The sequence below is a fragment of the Falco rusticolus genome, chromosome 4 (assembly GCF_015220075.1).
Source record: "Falco rusticolus isolate bFalRus1 chromosome 4, bFalRus1.pri, whole genome shotgun sequence".
NCBI lineage: Eukaryota > Metazoa > Chordata > Aves > Falconiformes > Falconidae > Falco > Falco rusticolus.
This window is the reverse complement of record NC_051190.1, coordinates 41,672,559-41,696,781: the sequence shown is the minus strand read 5'-3', so window position 1 is coordinate 41,696,781 and position 24,223 is coordinate 41,672,559. Positions and strand designations below refer to the sequence as shown.

At 44.5% G+C, this 24,223-nt stretch overlaps 1 protein-coding gene across 2 annotated transcripts in view; it reads right to left on the bottom strand.

Annotated features, from left to right (window-relative positions):
- Positions 1 to 23,752, bottom strand: part of ABAT (4-aminobutyrate aminotransferase) — a 57,428-nt gene extending 33,676 nt beyond the window's left edge. Inside the window, exons 1-2 of one of the 2 annotated variants that reach the window (XM_037385741.1) lie at positions 23,647 to 23,752; positions 917 to 1,045 (exon numbers count right to left, since the gene is read on the bottom strand). In XM_037385741.1, coding sequence (XP_037241638.1) covers positions 917 to 986 — 70 coding nt within the window. In that variant the 5' untranslated portion in view covers positions 987 to 1,045; positions 23,647 to 23,752. Of the gene's footprint in view, positions 1 to 916; positions 1,046 to 10,174; positions 10,292 to 23,646 lie in introns of those variants that run through there. The other variant, XM_037385742.1, reaches the window with a different exon arrangement.
- Positions 23,753 to 24,223: the final 471 nt, after the last annotated feature.

Here is a 24,223-nt window from a genome sequence, read left to right as displayed (position 1 = left end):
AAAGGTCAGTTGCTCCCCAAAGTGTATTATTTAACAGGAAATCAATCATGTTTAAGTTTCTGAGCAAATGGACTGTTTGCCTGGCAGGAGCAGAAGCAGCATAGTGGCACTGCAGAAGAAGGGCTGGAGAAGAAACATTCGGCATTTACTCAGTCACAGAAAAAGCCATTCAACCATACTGTGTTCAGTATAACAACACGCAAAATGGATGCTAGTTCTTAGATTCTGCACTGCTTTGTCCAACAAAGCCAACAGAAATTTAGTTTTTCTATTTCACAGAGATTGCAGGTTTAATATTCACACAGACATGCTAAATTACCAGCTGGGGCCAAGTAAGAACGTGCCATTATACATGTAGAGAGAAAGAAGAAAACAGTAGAAAAAGAAGTAGTGAAATTACATAAAGTAGAGAAAGTAGTTTGATGCAGTGCAGTAGGTTTTTATTTCACACAACAGCTAACTCCTTGCAGAAACACACATCCCCAGTAAGGGCCTTCAAGTCACTCACACAAAACCTCTCCACAAGGGAAGATGGGCAGGGTCACACACATAGCACAAAGACAAAAAACACCTGATTTTGATGGATGATTGTTCTCTGCACCAGGTAGCATCAGGAAGTAAGAGCAGAGTTCCAAGGGATGAAGAGCTTTGTTTCAGTTAGTGTGTTTACAAAACAAATTATCAAGTAAATGAGTTCTTGTTTGCAGAAAAAACTAAAAACAACCCACAGCACCTTTGTGGGCCAATTCTGACTACAACTGCATCATTAGCTAAGATGCAGAACATCACATTCTTCAGTTTTTGAAAGATAAACACCACTGGACAAACCCCAGGACATTCAAACTGGAATATTGTCCACTAGTGTAAAGTGAACACTTACCAAATACAAAGCAAGAAAATACAAAAAAACACTTACCAAATACAAGCAGCCTGGAGTTTTGCTGCAGGCAACAGGTCAGCTGTCGACTAAGCAACATGGACGCCATTTTATCTTTTCTTTACTTAAAAAGACTCAATCAGGAGAGATTTCTTTCCAGCTGACGTTCTGAAAAAAAGAAATGCAAACATTTATTCACATCCCTATGGATGCAGCCACTATTACTGTGCCATTCGTTTCAATTTCCCCTTTCACTAATTTAAATCCAAAGAAACGGAATGCATGCTTTGATGGATTAATGCTGATGTTCAAAGCAGTCTCAGGGTTGAGACTCAAGTCTGATGATAGGTCTTGTTGAGGCAAATAACTTCTAGGCCAAATTGCTATCTCCCAGCTTTAGCGGGGCCAGGAGGTAAAGATCATTACCTATTTTCCCTTGCTGCTCTTCTCTACTTTCTCTGTATACGTGGACTACATTGAGCTTTAAAAAAACTGTTTCCAAGTTAGTCTCTCAAGCCAATCTATTATTTCAATTCAACCTAAGTTTATGAGAAAAATCTCATCTAATATAAAAAGACAGCAGGACAAGCATTAGGAAACAAAAGAAAATCAATCCCCTGAAAAAAGTTTCTACCAATTAACCACATCTCTATTAAGACAGACTGTGGGAGCTGGGATAGTTAATTTTCCTCTTTGTAGAGTGCTCTCATGTGAGAACAATGTTGATAGCACACTGATGTTTTTAGTTGTCGCTGGGTAATATTTATACCAAGTCAAGGGCTTTTCGGTTTCTTGGGCCCTGCCAGCCAGAGGGCTGGAGGGACACGGGAAACTGGGAGGGGACACGGCTAGGACAGGTGACCCAAGCTAGCCAAAGAGGTATTCCATACCATACGGTGTCACGGTGAGTATATAAACTGGGGGAAGAAGAAGGAAGGGAGGAACATTCAGTATCTGTCTTCCCGAGTAACCGTTACACATGACAGAGCCCTGCTGCCCTTGGGGATGGCTGAACACGCACCTGCCCGTGGGACGTGGGGAATGAATTCCTTGCTTTGCTTTGCTTGTGTGCGTGGCTTTTGCTTTACCTATGAAATTGTTCTCATCTCAACCCTTGAGTTTTACATGCCTTTCCGATACTCCTTCCCATCCCTCTGGGTGGGAGTGAGCGAGCGGCTGCGTGGGGCTGGGTTGCCAGCCGGGGTTAAACCGCAACATTCCGCCTGAAGGCAGCTCTGGTTGCATCCCGTCAATGTGAAGGGAGGAAGTACAGGGGCCTGGGTCTTCTCAATAGTGTCCAGAGTCTGGATAAGGAGCAGTGGGCACAAACTGAAATACAGTAAGCTCCACCGAAACCGAGAAAAGCCCTGGACAGGTTGCCTAGAGAGGATGTGGAGTCACCATGCTTAGAGATATTCAAAACCCAGCTGGACACGGTCCCGAGCAGCCTGCTTTAGGTGATACTGCTTGAGCAGAAGGTTGGACCAGATGACCTCCAGAGGACACTTTCAACCTCAACCACTCTGTGATTCCAGCTCAGTCAGTTAAATATAAATGACACAGAGTCAAGTAGCATGAACGATAATACAACTCGTCTTTCACTCTGGATCACCCATGCAAAAAGCCTGGCTGGAAGTCATAAATAGACGAAACAGGTCATTGAATTATTATCCAGGACACAGGTTAAATTCAGACTTTACACGCAGAAGTGTGGTACCCTGTGTCCTATGCAGGACACTAGGGGCCACCTTTGCCTGTACAGACTAAGCTGGCGTTTTGCGCCTGCTGGATCTCTCCCCACCCCCAGTGGGTGTAGACCATCTAGTAGCAATGGACTGAGGCTTGCAGCCCAGATTTGTCACCATTACCTGTAAACCTCCTGGAAAGAACTCTATTTAACAAATACGCTCTGAGAATGAATCTGACCTTCCAGTGAAAAGAGATCACAGCTTACTGCTTACATCGTTTCTATGCCATCAATAAAATATGCAAACAGATATTGATGACTAGATGCATCAATATTGATGACCAATGCAGGGAAGCATTGATCTATCGATACCGTGATAGGAAGTATTTTTTACCTAATGCTAATATAGCAGAAATTTAATTTCTGTATTGTCTTCAGCCAAGATACCATTTGCTTTCCACCACACTTGAGCTTTTACGAAATGGGCAAAAGAAAACAAAACCCTCCTTGTCTACAGAGATCTATTAAATCATGAACCTATTAACACCCAGGTACAAAGAAAATTCCCTGTGCCTTCCCAGACAATTGACACAGCACTTCGTTTTACTTAGTTTGCTCTGAGTTCAATTCAAAATTCCAGGTATTTTGAAATCTGCCAAGGTGAGCAAACACTTGCACAACATTTGTGCACATGCTGGAAAAAGCTAGACGAGCTTCATAAGGTTTTGGGTCAGAAGTGTAGGGGGAACCAGTTATTTTTTTTCAGAAAAGGGTAACTTCATTTATAAGACAAGATTAATTTAATTATTTTTTTTTCACTCTCCGCTTCTTTAGTTGTGCTAACTTTTGCATAATCAATGCATAAAAAATATCCCAATATCATAAATTTCTTATCTCATGACCATCCTCTAGCAAAAAACAAAAGCAAGTCAGTCAGTAACACTACCACTACGGAAAAAAGCTGTTAAAGGGTGAATCCCCTCAGCATCTCTCACAATGATTAACCACCTTGATTGATGCCCTCTGCTCAGAGTTATTTATCTGTACTTCTGCAATCTACAATTCCCTCCTTAAGTTTGCTCTGCAAAGTATTACTTTTTAGAAATCTCCAGAAGCCTATTAAAAGCTTACGTGAACACAGCTTTGCAGGAGCTAACAAATGGAGCAGTGCAAACATACCCAATGACAGAAGGCTGAAACAGCCCACCGAGGTTCGCTTCATCATTCTCATCCCCTTCAGGCATCTCCCGTGGGTGCTCTGCTACCAACTGTCTAATCTGCCTTCCCCACAATGATAAGATGCCTCTTTAAATATAAATCAAACATCCCTTCCAGTCACACTACATGGTTGTACCCACTAGCATCCAGGGGTCCCTCCAGTGGTACCTACTCTTCCTTCCCTAGGTGAACCACTCCTATGTGTTTGCTCCCAGAATGTTATTTTATCCTTTACTGTTTAAGTCCTTTAATGGTCAAAATACAGTATTCATAAAAGGCTCAAAAATACATTTGGAAATGGTATTGGCTTTCTGAAATACTCGTAGGAAAAAAAAAAAAAGTTGTAAGAGGTTTAAAACCAAAGTAGCATAGCCCTAATTTTCCTTGACAGGTTATATAAAAAGTTTTATCGTTTTCTAGTCCAGAGTCAGAATAAATCATGCAATATCACATGTGAGTATAACTAAAACCAACTTCTTTTCCATCTTCATTACACACACAAATTCTCACAGGAGATCAGCTGATGTGATTGGTATATTTGTCTAAGAACGTATTATTTGGTTATTATAATAACCAATTGAATTTTGCCTCCATAATCCATCTCTTGATCAATTCCCACTGGCCCATCTTCTTCAAGCACTGCAAGCAGCAGCGGCAGTTTGCAAGCCAGCAGAACTCTGCTCTCATGCACACACCAAAACAACAGCAAAGCCTCGCTCATCACCACTGCTGCTTCAGAGCAACTGCACACAGTTTCAGATCTTTAAAATCAAGGCAAAATACAGCCACTGATTTCAGATATCAGACTGCATAGGGGATTTGAAGGATAATGTTTGGAGTAAATATGTGATTAAATGCTAGTTACCTTAGACCTTAAAGAAATGACTCTTCCAGAAAAAGAGATTCATAAAAGTGTCTTACCTAAACATTTTTCCTCTAACGGCAACCGAGTCGGAGAAGACCATTATTACAGATGACCGTACAAAACAACTATTCTGAAGTGAATGTTCAATACATTAATTTTCAGATATACTTGCATATATTTTTGTATGTAACTGCATTACATAAAACACATGCATTGGCAAATATAGTGTAACTCAGTCACATTCTTTCAGTAAGAAAAATTATTTTCAAAGAGGAAGCTCAGTACAGTTTATTAAGCACATGAAACATAAGGATATGTGAATTTTTTAAAATGCACACTGCGAAACTGGATGCATTTTTTTTAAAAAAACAAGCAACTCTTAAAATCCCATACTGAGTGATTATTTCTGACAGGCAAAATTAGTTACTAGGAACGACAACAGCCATTCAGCAGCAGCAGGGTATTGTGAACATATAAAGATGCATTGTTTCCATGAGCGTGTAATCTGTAAGATAATGTTTCTTAGGAGGAACCCCTGGAAAACATAAAAACAAATGAGGGGGACCCCAATATTCAGGAGGGCTTGATCCAGATACAAGAGTGAAAATATAGGAACTAGCAGTTTGTGTTAAATTCTAGCTTGCTAGCAGGGAAACTAATGCAGCGTGACATCCGTGTTTCAGACTGCAGCTTGTAAAAACCTCCCTCAAAGCATCCTTGGGACAGATGCAAAGGTAAGAGGTGAAACAGAGACACTGCAGGACATGGATGCAAAGTTAGCACTGCAGATTTGCATCTCCATCTTGCAACTCATGCCAAAGACACAGAAGCCTGTTTTAAATTCACGAGGGCACATTCATCTGTCCCTCAGCTGCTCCAAACCCATTTAACCAGGAACAATTAAGCGACTTAGAAACAGCAGCACAAGCTGCACAGGGCAATTACTCCACAAGCCTTCACAGTATGTATTTGGGGAGCAGGGAGGTAAAGGCGAATTCATTCCTTTTTTTGATGTTCTCCTTTGCTTGACTTTTCTGTGATGCACAGCAACAAGGGTATTGTCATGCTATGTGTTAATGGTGAAATTTAAAACATCTCAAACCATCTTTTAGTCCTGTTTGCTTGGATCCATCTCGATGTGTAAACACTGCAAGGCTTACCCATTTTGCGAGCTGTGCAGGGTCTGCTGGCGGGCACAGGGGCAGCAGCCCCAGGCCCTGGCGCTCTGCCACCCTGCAGACTGCCGTGGACACTTCCCTTCTCCGTGGGGAGCCCACAGGCAGCCCCAGCTTTACGCCTGGAAGCAAACCCACCCTTCCCACACTCCAGCCTTCCCTCGCATCCTGGAGGTGAGCTGGTATAGATAGGGTGTTTCTCAAAGAGGCGAGAAGGCTCTTCAGTTCACAGCTCAGCATGCTTTGACACTGCGTTTTCTGCATCTGTTTGGTTTGGGTTTTTTTTAACAGTGGAAGAAACTGCAAATTGACTGAGTCAGCTACAGTTCCTGTGACTAGAACAAAAGAGCAATATTGAAAAGCCTGGCAGTACTCAGGTAGCCATGCTGGATGGAAGCGGGAAAACACTGCAAAGCTGAGTTTCTTTTGGAATTAACAGTTAGTTTCCTTGGCTTCACAGGACAGTGAGTCCAGCTACTGTTTCAAAGACCCACAACGTGATAACACAAAAAACTGGACCACTAAGACTTTATCTCCCACGAGCTCTTGCTTCTCCTTTTCTAACCTCCACAATGCTCACATACCTGCACATCAGGGCTCTTCAAAGAGCTTTTCTGGAAGAGAATCAGACTGGAATATATCAGAGGCAAGCTGGAAAGAGTTTGGATAGCGGGGCCAGGACACGGGCACCAAGAAGAATGAATCACAGCTCCCGTCACATAAGCAGTGACTGCTGTACACCAAGTCAGAGTTGCGATAAGCAATTCTGAAAGAGATGAAAGATAAAAAAGCTGCCAAAACCACAGCCGGATGGAACTGCAGCTTCTGAGCTCAACAGGGACAAGCTTTCCAGCCTCATTTACGCTGCCCAAGTCCTGTCATCTCTTCTTCTGCAACAACACGACAAGTTAGAAGGAAAAATCTTAACCAGTCCTACATTCTACACCCCATAAACTCCTGGGAGTCCTGTTACTCATTTTTTATCATCTTCATGAACTTCTGGCAGATAGCGTTCTGTGTCTGGGGCCCACAAAACAGAGTTGAAGGGCCTTGTCTTTAAAATAAATACATAAATAAATGAATGAATCCAAGGCTGTTGTTAAAAGGGGGCAAGTCTCCTGGTTTGCAGAGTTCATGAACAAGCATCTTTCATGACTTTGGTGGTGCAGCTCAAGTATTTTACTTCTAAAAACAGCTCAAGGAGATCCCAGAGTCCAGAATATCTGCACAATTTCACAAAGAAATAGAAGCATGGGTGAGGTGGAAGACAGTAGAGTCTGTCATCCTTTAACTATAATCGAGCCCTTCCTTAGTCTGCATTTGCAAAAGAACAAGGCAACCTAATGTCATCATGGTATTTACATAAAAAGATTCAACATATACAGCACTTGCTGTTCCAAAATGCACTGCTTAAGTACCACCACACTCTCCTTTGGGGAGACAGGGAATGTTCACATCGAATAGATCAAAGCAGGAAAAAATTGCATGACTTAACCAGCTGTTATTGATGGAGCGAAGGGTGACATTAGAAATCCTGACTTACTGCTTTAGCCACTTAAATGTGCCAAACAGCAAAGTAAAGAAAGAAGCCTGCCAGCATGTTGATGATGTATTTAACTGCAATTCACTTGGTCCCAGAAGCAGAGTTAAGAGTTCAATATAGACTATGTAGTTATGAAAGCCTGAGTGCACCCAATGAAATACAGCGGGTCCTTTTAATTCAACAGGGTGTTTTTTTTTCAAAGGTATAGTTCTGAAATTTTTTTAATTCTCTTACAACATCATTTGCAAGAGAAGTTTGTTAGAGTAACATCAAGAATTCCTTGTGATGGCTAGACTAAGACTATCTTAAATCATCACGGGAATAGGAAAGTCCTGTCAAGTGGGACTTGTCAGAAAATTTGCCTGTAGTGTTCATATAAGGCTGGCATTAAAATTTCCATCCAGCACCTCTACAAACTCAGCACAAAACAAAGGCAAAACCCTTGACTTCAGGAAGAACAGTACCTAGCACCATCCTCATGGGATGGCACAGAAAAGAGACAAGCTGCTCTTCAACCAACTTGGTCAACCAAAGGCCACAGCCTCATACATCAAAAGCCAAGGTGGTTACAAGCACCCCACAGCATCAAGGCCACATATCGGGATCACTACAGTGACCAAGACATTCTGTGTAAGTCTGCTGGGTCTACGGGACAACCCACACATCAGGAGGAGACCCTCGAGCACTTTTCTGGCGCAATTTCAGAGGCAGCAGCTGAAAAAGTCAGTGCAAAATGTGACTGTCACCAATGAACGGCAGGTTTGCTTGCCCTTGGGAGTGTGCAGCTCGCCAAGGCATTTCCCGCTAAGCAACACTGACAACAAAACCAGAAACAGCAGTCTGCAAATGGAAACGTGTACCCACCACCAAAATGGATTTTGCCAGAAAACACAAGCTGACAGTTGCTTTTGCTGTTTATGTCTCTAATATCTAATAACCATAATGGCTTTGTGTAGAACAGGATGTAATTGGAAACTCCATGATTGTACTTAAGTTGTCAAGGACACAGTTGTCATAGTTACAAGTAAAACTCAAGTGTCTGTTATTCATGGTTGCTTATTTATTTATTGACACCAACAGGATCAAATACTCCCACTACTGTTCAGAAAAACAGAAAAGGGGAGACTGGTTTCATCCTTTAAGTCTCGACAAAACAGTAAATATTGCACACGACAGTGTAAGTCTTCCCTAATAAACTGGCTTTTTGCACAGCTGCCTTCTCTCACTCCACCTTCAGCTGGCATTCAAGTCAGTCTGTTCTGAAAAATGCAGCAAAAGCCCCAAGCAAGATGCAACACACGGGACAAAAACCTCACAGCTGTGGCTTGGAAGTACTGAAGTACTGTACAGTATCCATCGTGACATGGCAACACCTGCCTGAGATACCTACATGAGACCAACAACCAGGTCAGAGCTGAACCAGCAGCAAAGCTAGAACAGAAACCTTCAGTCCTTCCATCAAGTTTTAAAACTCACCTACAGTCAGAAATGTCATTACACTCATGTGTCCAGGTTCTCCTCCTTAGATATCCTCTAAACAGGGTTTGGTGGTTGGATATGAATACTTTTTTTTTTTTTTTTTTTTTTTTTAATACAAAAATCCTTCAGCCCTGGTCTCTGTTTACCCCCTCTCCAACAAATATTGGACGAAGAAAAGATTCCTGATCCATAATCCAATGAATACAGGTGGGAACATTGTGATTATAGCACATTAGGATTCAGGTGACCTATGGAACTTTTTGAGTTGCTCATTTTTGATTCAAGAACTATTTGAACAGGTAAGCTAGGATGAGATGTGCCTACACTTTGCCTGTGAAAGAAATACATTGTCTCAGGAAAAGAAAAAACGGGGTCAAAAAAGCATCTGTTAGAAATTGGGCCAGTTCTAGATCCACAGCTAAAAATACCTACATGAATGGCATAACTGTATGTAAGTGTTGGTAAAAACCAAACACAGCTAAACTAATGGCAGATGAAAATTTTAAGATTTTATTTTAGTTTGTCATTCCTTAATAGTTCCCACTGAAAGAAATTGCACTTTGATATTTCAGTGAACTTTACTAGTAAGCTATGCATAAGAACCTCTCTTCAAGCCTGCATATTTTGAATTCATTATTTTAAATGCAGATGGCAGCAACATATCCAAACCATGCCTGTTAATTTCCACACGCTTCCCACATCAAAACAGTCCAGCTCTCATCGGGTTAAACAGCTTAGACGATGATACAGCCTGCTTTTCACATTAGTTGCTCCACAAGTGTTCTGTAGCTTTGGAAAAATTAAAGTATTGCAAAATACCCTCAAGTGGAGCTTCAGCCAAGGAAATTGAGTTATATTCCTTGTAAGATTTTATTTCTCAGCATCCTACCACTGCCTTCTCAGAGGTCATGAAAATAGATAGATAAATAGCATCAAATAAAATGTACTGTAAAAGCACAATTTATTCTTCTGCTTCCTGAAGTCATAAAATAGCTCACTTGGAGGCAGCCTGCACCAAACCAAGGGAAGCATCTTAAATGGGAGTGAGTACTCCGGTTTCTCAAGGTGACCCCCATTCCAGCCGAGGACACAGAAAAGCAGACGCATGGAGGAGATTTCTATTACAAGGGGTCCAGCAAACAAACCAGGCAACAGCTAATCATGCATAGCCATGACAGGGACGTTTTAACATCACACATGCCTGCACCTACATACGACACGCATCCACCTCTGAACAGAAAGCACGAACGCACAGCCCTTGCAAGCTCGGCTGAAGCCTGTGCTAACCTCCCCCCCACCCCCCATGCCGGGACAAGCCAAAGGCACTTACACGACCTGGATGAGAACTCCTCGCAGCCAGCTTGCTGGTTGAAAATGCCGCTCTCTCCTTCACTTTAGAGTAGGCTGCTGTCGGCTGTGCTCATGAGAAATGCCATTGCTGTCCGCTCCCTCCAGCAGCCGCTCGCGACTGCCAGCAGCGAGAACAGGCATTACCCAGAGGAAACCCCGAGCCGTGACCCTGCAGCTTAGCTGGGGGGGATGCCCCAGTTAATGAAGGTTAATGAAACCAGCTCCTGCAAGCTATACCCTGTGCTCAGTCAAACCCAGTGGAGAGTAATACCCAACCTGCCTCAAACTGTGATCCCCTGGCTCTGCTCCTTGCTACTCCAGTACCTCTGGCATGTGGAGGCAGCCCATCAGCTCACACCCCTGGGAGTCTGAATTCACCTGAACGTGTTCTCCGCAGGTTTCAGAAAACAAATCCTTGAGATGCAGAGCCAGACTGTATTAATGTCTGAAAAGGTACATTAGAAGCTGAAGAACAGGTTTTGCCTTTAAACCCCTTAATTTTACTCTGGCTTGCAAATATCCCGAGAGTGACACCTGGGCACACAACTGTTATAAAATGACCTTGGATCAGTTCAGCTCCTTCAGGTTGCGCACAGGCGCAGGCAGTACAACAGCCAGCACACATCCTAACGCCACCTCCTGCCATGCGCCGCTTGACACAGGGGATGAGACGGGGAACGGGGGAGACCCAGACATGCACAGAGAATAACAGCAGCATCCCTTCAGGCCCGTGGATGCAGGGAAAGGCCAGGGTGCCATCGCTGAGGCAGGGATGCCATCGCCAGGTTGCCATGGTGCCAGGGGGCAAAAGGGAAGATGTGCCAGAGCGCAGAAAAAGGCTGAGCTGCTTCACATTTAAATCCCTGTAACAGCATTTCGGCTGAGCCACTGCATGGTTGCTGTGGCAACAGAGGAGTGAAAAATCACAGAGGAAATCTGTAATTATTACAAGCAGGGTGGTGACTTACCCACTTCAGTAATCAGGGCATTCAAACGACTCGAGCAGAGGAGAGGGTGCTGGGCTGCACTGCAGCAGGGAGCCAGGGCCGGACCCCAGCTGCGGGACCTGCTTCACGCTCTGCCTCCTGTGGGCTCCAGCATGTGGGCTCCAGCAAGGGACACGACGCTGTGGCAGGGTGCTTGCCTAAGGCCCCAGGGGCTGCGACCACAGAGCCTGCTACCACGGGCTGCAAGGGGGGAGACGGGGCAGCAGCCTGGTCCCTGGGAACCAGAGCGAGCCTGAGACTTGTGCTGCCTTGGCTCAGCACAAGCACAGCAAAGTGCAAGGAAGGGTCTACCACAGACAGAGGAAGGAGTGATACCAGAAGCAAGCAACAAAGAGAGAAGACACGGTGCTTATAGGAAGCAGCAAAGGTCCCTCGCAATTCAGTAACTCCAGTTTATGCTGCCATTACAGCACTGTGCCTTCTTCCACCTTCTCAGTGCAGCAACAGCAGCAGTATTTATTTGTTTGAGGAGGATGCTGTGATGATTACTGTGCTAATACAGGAATGATGAGGGACAGAAAGTCATTCAGGTAGACCAAACACACCTGCAGTATCTCTCCATTGTAACATTATGCTGACACAAATAATTTACGCACCAACAGATGCAATGTCAGCATCCACACAACCGATTTGTATCCACTGCAGGAGTACAAGGTTTAAAGTCACCATGTTGTTCTCCAGAGCCTTCTACACAAAATGGACAACTGATCACCATCCAAACTGCTCACAAAAATGCCATTAACACCAACAAGGAAGGGAATCAGATGTGGCTAACCCTGTTTCGGTTCCCTTCTCCTTTGCCTGGGATCCCACGTGAGTACTAGCGGCTGTCAAGAAAGGCACCCAGACTGCAGTCATTTATAAGACAGATACCATACTACTCCTAAGTACCAAGCTGTTGATTTGATCCAAATTAAAGACTGAAGCTGATCCCTCACCTTCTTCATAATTTAAAATCTGTTATTAGTTACATACACAGACTGTAAATGACATATTTAAACTGGCCTGTACTGGTTGCCAGACAGTAAAACAAACTGCTGACTCTATATTGAACTTGTTAACTGCTAATATATCACAGAAAGTGCAATAATCCTGTTCTTCAGATGGTTAGCACAGGGACACATCACAAAGTAGAGGGGAAAGGACTGAGAAAAGTTGTAGGTATTTACATTCACCACATATAAAACATCGGATACAAAGACAATGCCTTGTACTGGCGATTTATTACTATACTTATTCAGCGAGTAATCAGGATTATGACTCCTAAAGGGCAAATTCTTGTGCCTCTGCTGAGTGCAACCTTAGCCTACATGAGGTGAGGCTAAACTTATTAAACAAAATTATCTTGGATGGAAAGTACTTCTTTGCAGGAACCCCAACACATTGCAGCTTTTCCCATCTACGGCTCGTCAAAAGACTGCTTCCTACCCTAGCGCATTCAGTAACATTACACTAAGTGTAGAGAGGTAGTTTTTCTTCTCTGGAAGAAGTAAAAAGCCTCATGAACAGGGTGGAATTCACCACAATCAATGCTACTAACACCAAGGGATTTCTTTTGGTGGGCAGACACTCAGCTTAAAAAGTCAGAGGTTGCATGTGTGCATGGGCACATGTGAACTGCATGTGCATTACTTACAAATCAGTAACTTACACCGATACAGGGAGAGTGAGATCACCCCCGTCTGTTCTTCAGATGCCAACTACTTCAATTCACATTAAATAGGAGCACTTCACATTCAGAAGGAGAGGGATATAGGAATTAAGTACAATTACTATAAATTTCTACTGTTCAAAAGTCCTATTATTTCGCCCGTTTCTTCAGGCAATAGGTTAAAAAGAACAGCAGCTGGGCAGTTTTCAGAACAGTTAAGGGAACACAGATGCATACACAGTGTTAATCAATAGACTCTGTGGCTAAATTCCCTATTATGTCTTGAAAATTACTTTTGGGCTACAGATGGACAAAGAAACTAGTGCCAGCATGATTCAGCAAGATACGTATTTCTCAAGCGGTCCCTTTTACTTCACTAGGCCCATTCACAAAACTGTAGCTGTACATGAGCCAAAGCACCCTGTTGAATTACAAGCAAGGTAGAAAAACTTGTAGCTGGAAGACTCACTGAAGGGTATCAAAACCTGAGTGTTACCAACACATGGCTACTGCATAAACTGTGCTTATTCACTCCTTATATTTTACTTATTTGACAAAAATTATGAAGCTGCTGCATTACAACATTTCACACAAGTACTAAATACCTGGTCACAAATTTGAGGAGGTGAATTAGGCCTTATTAAGTGTGCTAATGGCTAAACTCACTGGTAAAGTCTCATCAAGGTACATCCATATTCCACACTCTACTCTCATGGTAACACTGACACCCACATAAGAGACTGAGTGCTGTTTTTTCGGGGTGGTACACACAAGCTACGAATCACATGAATGTGAAGATTCCATATGTCACATCTAGATAGTTAAAAAGTGTTGGGCAGATTTGGGAAGGCTGCTACAAATATTTCTATTACGGGTTGAGCAAGTCCAGCATAGTTGCTGGGGTCAGAAAAAGAGGGACCTGGAATCAAGAAACTGTTGAAGGAATTCTCATGTAACTGTGATGCTCAGAGAGACTGCACAAGTTGGGAATGGGAACACAAACCCATGGTATTATGTTAGCTGCTTCTGGAATCACAGATGATACCCACTACTTCCATTTCATAAAGGAGAAGGCCCATTGGACTGGAATTACAGACAAACTAAAAGCAGGAATGGAAAGTATCTGGAATATCCACACTCCAAGCATGTTTTGAAGCCCTGCAAGAAGCACGCAAAGCCAGTGTCCACGCCATCGCCAGCCAGTGTCAGTGCCGCACACTTCACCTCCCACACAAACCATTTCAGAGCAGCTCTGTGCTGGCTCTACCCATTTCCAGCAACCAAGAGTGCCACTGGACGTCCTGCAGCTCTGCCAATATCCCCTAAGGAACATCCACAGGTGCTGCAAGGAAACATTCTGCAAATACAGCTTGTAATGACGAATACTAAGTAACAAATAAGCTGGCAATACCACTAGCCTTAGCATGCTGGGACAGATAGAAGATGGGGCTTTCTGTCAAATACCACAAAAATGCTGTAACAAGGGCAAAGAAAGGCACCTGAACCTGAACTGTCCAGTGGCGTGGGGCAGCAGCTATCCTCCCTTTTAGCACTGTCAGGCAAGCCTGCCTCTGTAACTACAGTATTGCCACAAAGGCACTAACAAATACTAGGAATGACTGCCATATCAAAAAGAGATCAAGGTAAGTCTTGCGTAAGATAAGCCAGTGTAATTTTAAGCAGCTCCCCCAAGTTATTCCAGGACGAACACAGTCAGTACAGAACAAGGAGCTAGTAAGTTAGGTTAAATGGCTTGTTTATTTATTTAACAAAAATCTATTAAAGGAAATGTTTATCTTTCTAAGGATAGCTTATGAAAGTAAGCAGTGCTAGCACAGTGGGACAGCAGAGTGCTTCCCTTCAGAGCACTGTCCTCCATCCTCCTTCAGTGGTACTTAACCTCTTCCTCTCAAGAGGCCCCAACAGAGCACTGTTCTAGTAGCTCATAAAAAGAAGAAAAAAAAAAGGCAAATTTTTCTGCTCCTTCACAAAATTATGGATGCAACTACAGGATTTATCAGTAATCAGGTAATTCTTCATAAAAGTTACAAAATCACATGCTTTGTTACTCTTCAGAAGCACTGTGTCAGTATTATCTCAAGCTGCCCCTTTCCCTTTCTGCTGTTAACTAGTGACAGTAGCTGAAAGAGATAACCAAGAGATTGAAGTTTCCCAACAGATGAGAGGAATGTGGCTGCAAAGCTTGCTTATCAGCCAGAGCAGAGCACCAGTTATGCAAGGCTGCATATGGATTTTGACCAGATGCAACAGTCCCTTTCTCCTCCCTTTTCCATTCAGAACAATAAAACTGGACCTGCGAGCTGTTTCCCATCCTTTATCAGATCATCCTGGAACACAATTTTCCTGATGTATTTTCTGCAAAAAAAAAAAAAAAAAATACACTTTATGCAAGTGTTGCACCTAGAAATGATGTATAGTGTCACCCAACCAACCTTGGGTAAGCAAAGGTAGTAGCATCATCTTAGCCTCTTTTCTGAAGAACTCCACTTTCATCTAGCTCCCCTGTCACCTGCATGGCTCAGTCTTCCATCCTCACCAGAGAGATTCCTACTGTTGAAACATCCCCTACCCATGAACCCACGTTCATCATCAGTCCTACCATTTTGACTGAGCAAAGTTCTGCTACACCAAAACCTACAGAGAAGCACAAGAACAAACTCTGAAATAATTCATGATCACATAATGGTCCAGTTTTTATGAATAAATTAACACCAGGAATCTTACAGGTTGCATCATAAGACATATTTTCCAACCACCTTCTTGGCCAAGGAAAAATAAAGATTACTGATGAGAATTTAAGCAAGTAGTCACTGATCTCCTGCAATTGCTAAAAGGCATTTCCGAAAGAACCGGCATTTTGGATTTCATAATTTGACAAAAAGCAGCACAAGATTTGTTAGCTATAGTTACTGCAATGCACAGATGGTTGCTGGTATCATGAAAGTTCTTCTCAGACAAAGGCCCCATAACGTCATGAATCCCTGGCACTGCTTGTCATTACCTCCATTTGCCTCTACTCCCTCTCTTAGCAACACAAGCTAGCCCTTCTATTGTTTTTCTTCAGCTGCTTTTTACAACAGCCAAGGCAGAAGCATCATGTTACAGCAGTTATGCCAGCCCCTTACAATACCCACTGCCCAAACCATGGAACAAACTGAAGATTTTTCACCCCTGTAACTCCATTACCTGATGAAAACTGCACTGCAAACAAGGAGTGTGGAATTCATCTGAGCCAAGCTCATCCTCTGCTTTCCTACCTCCACCAGCACACTCTGATTGTGTAATCCTATGTCCCTCTCCAGGAAGCTGCATTGCAGCAGTAGCTGTGGAGCAAAAAACAAGGTTTGCTTTTAACTGGAGCTGGGATGAGAGAACATTGAGGTGGATGGCAGTATGATCCATAGAGGTAAAACACATCCCTCACGCTTGCTGTCTGGGGACCGTTGCTGTCAGTACGCTCAGCAGCGTGCTTTGCCTGAAATGATGAAATCAGTAAGGATTCAGAAGTCACGGCCTCTAGCCTGTCCGCAGCACTGTGTGGTAGGATTATGCTCTGGCCTATTGCCAGGAAGCATCTTATGTCTAAAATCTGTCCTGTCATGCTAGAGCAGTTTGTTTTGGTTTCTAAACAGCTTTTTAACCTGCCATATTCTCTAATTCCCACTAAGGCAATCATTTATATCGGCAGATTTATACAGTGAGCTATTAAAAATGCTTCAGTAGAAACTTACTCCCTCCATCCTACTCCCAGTGTCCTCCTAATTGTTTTTGGTGTACAACACACCATGAGTATCAAGCAAGCACCTGGCAAAAAATATGTTATTCATGCCAGATGTGGAAAGACAGGTGACAGAGAACAACAAGATGGCTGGTTCCTGTTACTTGGCATCTAACGTGAAGAAAGCCTGACAGCCAGATTTGGAGGAAATAATACAAACAAAAAATATGACTGCTAATAAGTTACACCAAGCTTATTTAAAATACTTAATTTTTATGTTATTTACATTACTTATTCACAATTTTGTATTATTGCCAGACCAATTTAGAACATACAAGTTGATTTCAGTTGTGTTTACTGTCAAGGGATGCTGCCAAGAACCTCCACTCACTATATCCTTTGCTAAAAGAGGAAGCCAAAATTGGCATGCTGTTGTGATGTTCAAAGTCTTTAATCAAGACTGAGCCTGCTGCAATACAAATACAAATGAGGGATATTATTCTTTCCCTTCCCTGCAAACTACTTTTTTTCTTTTTGTTTCCTGTTTTCCTCAGTGGCTTCTGCAAGCCTATATTCTTGCATTACTCATTCAAAAAGGAAGAGTGCTGGAAGGGCAAGGGGTGACATCTCTTGTGACAAAAATCTGTAGGGTTGTTCATTTGCTGGTAGGAAGAAGCAGAAGAGGTGATTTAATACCAAGATTACAGGGAAGAAAGCTAGCACGAAATCATCCAGCACTAGTGTACAGATTTCCATGAAGAGTTTGCTGCCTTGTGTTTTGCCTGGTACAAGGCTTACAGATGGTAGCTGGATACTTTAAAATTGAGCCAAACATCAAAAATAGGACATCATGAAAACATCATCACTAATTCATATCTTCTCCCAACACCCACTGTTTTTTGCTCTGTAAGAAATCAGTGATGAAACCAAGGTTACAAGGGAAGGCAAAGCCCTCAAAAATAGCACCCAAACCAAACGCAACAAACAACTAGAAAGAACACCTGGTGCTGGAAATCCACACTCTTTGGTAACAACTCTTCCACTCCCATAGATGTATCACAGTGCTTTCTAGCCATCCAACTGACCCACAAGTAACCCGTGTCCTCCAGGCTGACACACCCACTAACATTGCTGGCAGTGTGAAACCTCTCCTCAGTTTTTCTTCATTTACTCTGTCCACCCTTCCAGCTTCCCTTTCCACACAAGCAGGTCTTTTACCCAGCAGGCTAGCCTATGTTCAGCTATACCTCCTACAGAGCTACAATGGTCTTCCAGTAAAAAGCATTTGTTTTTAGAGCCAACAGGTAGGACTAAGAACCCTCTAAAACAGATTCGAGAGACAGCGAACACAAGGGCTGCAAAGCTATGTGGGAAGAGCAGTAGAAATAGGGAGTACATCATGCTGACACTGTGGGCAGGCTAAAAGGCTTCAGGAAAGAAAACTTGGTGCTCATGATGTGCAGGTGGCCGAGGAGATGAAAGGAAACGTGAGAAAGATGCGCTGAACCCGATGCCAGAATCCATGCTCACAAACTCAGCCAATACAGCTGTGAAAGTGGCACTGTCAGCAGGGAACGCAGAGCAGACTTTGACACAAGAACCTGAATCCAAATGTCTCAGCTGACTCAGTGAGAAGCATCATAAGGGAGTCAGCACAAAATACAAACATGCTGTAAATGTGCAGGTTTCTTCCTCAACAGCAGTCTCCTCCTGTGGCTACGGAACAGCTTTCTGCTTGGGAAGACCACATCTCAGTGATGCCCTCCCAGCACCACCACCCTTGTGCAGAGGCTCCCAGCAGCCACCCACGCCTGCCAAGCTGCGCTGACAAGAGGCACGTTGTCATATCCCAAACAGGTCATGGCTAAACTGGATTCTACTAGTATATTTTAGATACCAGGTAAGAATTGCTCAGAGTAATTACCTGGTCTCTTTCTGTTACCCAGCCAGTTTTCTCCAGATTTAGCTAGGAATGTATTAAAAAAAAAACAACCCAAGATAAATTACTTGAACTACGCCAGGTTTCAAACTTCAGGGATTTTGAGGACATTGCTAAAAAATTCCTACGTAAAACAGGATTATATATGGTACAAACAGTTCTAAAGTGATGTATTTTCACTTGTAAAATTAAAACTGAATTTTGCTTGGGGATGGCAAGGAAATTCAAACCTGGAATAAGGAATACTTTGAAGTGTTTGTGATAAGGAAAGCTGGAGACAGGTTTAGAAGTTGTTTTACTCTCAGAATTACAGCTAAACCAGTAGTCTGGCACTTTATCCCATCACCCAGAGTGTACTTGAGACATACTGACTTTTTATATGAAATCTTTAGCAAGCTGCATTACTATAAACGGCCCCCAGAAACACCATCGGAATTAGATTTTAATTTTTAAACTACTGAGTTTCACAAGAGTCACAAGAAGATAAACACTTCTTAGAGAACTGCTCCCTGCCAATGCCAAGCTGTGTTTTGGTGAAACCTTGAAATCTAAATAGGAAACTCACCAACTCTGAAGCTTTATTGCCTTTAAAGTGCCTTACAGCCTTCCACAGAGTTATATAGCACACTGCCTTTCAGCCATAGTCCAAAATGAGAGTTTGATACAGTACAATATAAGCACTCATCTACACAAATGCTTTTTTCCTGCATTAAAACAGAGAGATTCACTGAAATAATTGCAGTGGGCAATATAAAGGGGAATCACTTAAGTCTGAGTCACTAAGCTCACGTTCCTGGCCCTTTTCTTCAAGCTGGCAGCGTTCGCTTACTAAAGGCAGTACTTTTAGTTGAGTGGTTTTAGTGCTTTCCCACATCAACCAGCACAGCGCAGCTTTACTATTTTTTAAAAAGTAAGTTCATCTCTAGGGCAGACCTGTGTCCTTGACACTGCAGGTGTCAAGCTTTCAGAAGTGCAACTTCAGAAGCGACTGCAATATACCTTCACAAAGCCAGCTAGTGCAATCAGCTGCTAGCTGGTGCAGTAACTATCCAGCCTGAGCTACAGCATGTATCCAGTTCCTCAACAGAACGTACAACTGTAGAAACTACCATGCGCAAAACCCAAAAATTCTCCAGACCTACAAACTAGCATGGAAGAACAAAAACTTCATGCTGCAAAAAGTGGGATTTCTTTTCAAAAGAATATCATACTCTCTGAAGATATTCTCTCTGCTGCAAATAGACATACCCCCACGGCACAGCAAGAGAGACAACCTTCTTCCATATAACCAAGAACTGCAACAACACATAACCAAGGTTCCTACCTGATTCTTTTGCTGAATTTCTAGTATCTGGCTAACTAAGAGATAGGAAATGAACAGTAAAATATTTTGCAAAAGGAAAGACAAACACTCTAATACAAGGATGCAGTACAGAACCCTACTCCCACAGATCAGAAAAGAGTGTGAAAGCCACAGAAACAGTTTAGGACAATATTCTCTGTTTCATACACTTTGCATGCTTTGGAAACCCCCCAGAATACTGTTATTTTTGCACAAACACCATATGGCTAAGAAAATACCATTCTCTGTTTTCCTGGCCCATAGCCGTCATTTCAGGAAACCGGACCGTGATCTGATAAAACAGATCACAAAATTCAGAAACAAAGAGGGGACAGAGATGTATAGCTTTCAAGCCACAGAGCAGTGGTGGCTGGTGGAATTATCTACTTCAAGCTGGTAGCAGCTCTGACCGCTAAGGCAACCTCTTCTGTTCATAAAGAAAAGGAATCTGAAAGCACCTCAGTCAAACAAGAATAGGGTGTTTCAGGCTCCTGAAAGATAAATCTGTTATGTAAGTTTTAAAGCACATCCATCCTTCCATAGGCAATAGGCCCACATTGATAATTATCTATGTAGTATATTTGTGGTCTTTACGCTGCAGTGCCCCTCATGTGTCATTGTTGCATTAGTTACCTGTACTTTCACAGCTTCCTACACATCAGAACTAGCTGCTCTCCTTCTGATGCAATCCAGTTCTTTTCCATTACTCTTTCAAATGGGTTTAAGTAACTTCCTATTTGATTCAGAATTATCATTATGCCTGAAAAACTCTTTAAAAGCTTATAAAGAACTGTAAAAGAGTAGACACCAGTAGAAAAGTCTGCTTGAACCAAAATGGCGCACAGATTGACAACGTACAACGTGCAAGAAGGAATCAAATGGTCTTTGAAAACAAACTTGAGAATTACCCCACTGAGATGTATTCCTTTCTTCTCCCTGCTCCCTCTCGCAAAGGTAAAGCCAAGAGCAAAGGGGATTCATCCAAATTCAAAGAGTCACCACTTGATTAAAAAAACTTTCTACTATACAGCCAATACAGTAAGATTTTAAGATCCAACAGGCTTGTATCTGAACAACAGGGATACAACCACGAGTGCTATACTGTTCATACAGTACATACACATACTGCTGCTAAACAGCCCTTTTTCCTGAGACGCTTCCGCAAGCTGTTTTCTTTTGGATAAGAAAGGAAGGGAATCTTGATTTGTACTTGAAACAGTTAAAAATTTTTACAAGTGTTTCTGGAATGGACTCTCAACCCTGTAAGTTATAAAACGGAGCTGGGAAGCCAGGAACCAGATCCAATTTGTCTTAGCCCAGCTGCAATATCTTCCTAATTCTGTGAACCCTGACATTATAATCATGGAAGTATGAAGTTAAGCAGTAGTAGAGGTATATGATATGAGGTAGTCTGAGCTGCTTTAATTCAGGTCCAGCGATCAGAGCACAAACCAGAAGGAACACTCTGCAGTTAATGTTACACCTTCGAGGGCAGGAGTCATCCCCGTCAGCACACCCAGCAGGGCTGAGATCTGTGCAGCTGTACCTAAACACACAGGCAGCTATTGACTGCCGATGAATACAGCTGTAGGGTATACCAGGCATTGCAGAAACTGCTCTGAAGCTTCACGTGTTAAGCACAAAACCAACCAGAGAGGGCAAAGGGAACCACCTGGAGACCTCTACACTGCTGGCAGGTGCAGCAAGAACTAGTTTGGATGTATATACGTGGCCTGTGAGCACCTTAATTCCTCTCTGCTTCCGAAAGAATCCAGATCACGACATTTTCCTTCTCCAATGACAGCAAGCTGTCAGCAGGATACCTACTGATTTGCTTGGTGTTTACTTGCATGCTGTGCTTGCTTACTGCCTCCTGGGCATATATATCCCATTTTATTCACTTATTTCAATTTACTTCGTATCTGAATGCACAAGACACTTCACCATACAGTATGCCTCTAAGCCTTTTATTCCTCAGAAGACTAATGGACTGGGCTTTGGAGAAAGCAGTTCTATTGCATTTCCCACCCCCCTATGTATTTTACAAGTGGTCAGCTTGTCTAGTAACACTGTACACTTGCAGATTCAGGTCTCCATTAACCGGGGATGTCTGCATCACAGTCTTTCACACTCCAGCTTGTGCAAAAGGCACAACACAGACTAATGGCAGAGCACTGACTGCAGGCACAGATGCCCTGAACACCGATCCCAAGCCCAAAAGGCTACCCAGTGGGTTACTTGCAATAACAGCTTTCTTTCCCTGCATCTATCTCATTTTCCCCATCTGTACAGCCAGTTCAGTGATGCTTATCACATTTAGTGCTTTAAATGCTAAGGATGAGAAACACTATGACATCCAGATATTATCTTTCTTCACACATGTTGGCTTTAGTATTGTGAGCTATGATCCAGCATTTGAATCACTGACCTCCAAGCCTGCATACGTAACTGCAGCCAGAGAAGACAAACTGACCCCCAGACACAATTTGCCCAACATTCACACTACTCAAGTACACAGAAAGACCAATTACAGTAAAAAAACCACCAAAAAAACTAAAAAGAAACCACAATGCAACAAGAGATGCAAAAAAGATCCTAAATTCAATCTATAACCACTGGACTATAACAGGATTCAATAAGCAATTTCTTCACTATAGAGCTTCCAGAAGGTAACCCTACCAGTACCCTCTGTTTATACCAGTTGGGTTTTCTCCTTTACTGAATTCCTTGCATCAAACTATAGGAGCAAAGACTCTCATAAAAGCCCACACCCATTAGCCATGCCTTTGAACTGCAGGGCAAAATCCAATTTTTGTAAACCTGAACGTTCGTTACTAATTACAAAACTACTTTGAAATCTCCCGCAGTAGTTCAGTTTCTTTGCATGTCGCTCCCTTTGCTGTATTTTTTTGAACAGAGAAGGAGTCACAGAGGCAAAAGCCAAGGCAGGCAAAAGCTCTGTCAAAACAGCCACACGCTACGGAAGGCAAGTAAGCCGGGGAGGTCTCAGAAGCCTGAGGTAGTGGATTGGGTTCTGCATCACAAGCATTAGCCGGAGTGCAGGAAACTGGGAAGAACTGGGGAATCTCAGTCGGCAGCGCAGCAGCAGGCCTCCTCAACACCATTCCTGAAGCTTTCCGCTCAGCCAGCCGCAACACACTCGGAAGGGCAGAGCTATATACAAAGCCAGCCGCGTTCCCCCACGGCACACAAGCATTTCCTCACGGGTTCCGTGCCCCCGCTTTCCCCTTTCCCCTTCCCGCAGGTCCGTGTCAGGTCCGCCTGCCTGCCGGGCAGGAGCGCCAGGCGGCGGGAGCGCGGCGGCCGGGACACCGAGCACGGCCGGGACACCGAGCACGGCACACGCCGCCCGCTGCGGCCCAACTCCGGGGCGGCAGCAAAGGCTCCTGCTCGGGATGGTGCCCCGGACCCCCCGGGGCCGCAGAAACAGGCCTCCCCGGGGGGAAGGGGCGGCATTCCGGGAGCGCACCGGCAGCCCCTCGGCACCGCCGCCGCTTAGCCCACGCGTAAGCGCTGGCCCGGCGAGAGGGGCCACGGTCGGCGCCCCCCGCCCCCGCTGCAGGGCTGCCCCAGGGGCGCACAGGGCCACGGCCGCCTGCGCCCCTTCCCCACAGGCAGGACGATGCGGGGCCGCCGCCCGGCAGCCCGCGGGCTCCGAACCCGGCGGGGGGGTCCCGCTGGCCGCGCAGCAGCGGGCCCGGCCGAGGGGAGCGCCGGGGCGCAGCCACCCACCCCGCCCCCCGCCCCGCTCACCGGGAGGTGCGGGGCTGCGTCTCCTCCGGCCGCCGCGCTGGGCTAGGCCGGCCCCGCGCTCGCTGCCTGCGCGGCCCCGCCGCCCGCCGCCCGGCTCGGCAACCAATGGCGGCGCGGGGCCCGGCGGGGGCGGCCCGGCCGGCCCGGGGGAGGGGGCGCGGCCTGCGCCGGGGGGTGCGCTGGGCCCCGCCGCCCGCGGGCACGCAGGGCCTGCTGCCGCCCCAGCGGAGAGGGCCCCGCCGGCGGCCGGCCGCGCCTGGCTGGGCGCGGGGATGCGCAGCCCCGGCGCTGGCAGCCGGCTTCCCTGGGCAGGGCGCTGCCAGCCCTCCGGCGCCGCCACCCCGCGGGCCGCCGCGCACCTCAGCCGGGGGCAGGGCAGCCCGGGGGCCAGCCGGGCCGGGAGGCTGGGGCCGCGCTCCGGCAGCTGCACGGAGCCCCTGGCCTCTCATTAATTGCTAATATTTACCTGCCGTCACTTGGGACATACTTAATTTCGCACACACAGCAACAGGGAAAGTCATGTGGGCTTTTAACTCGGATTAGAAATTCAAATTAAACCTAGTATCGACGTTAAACT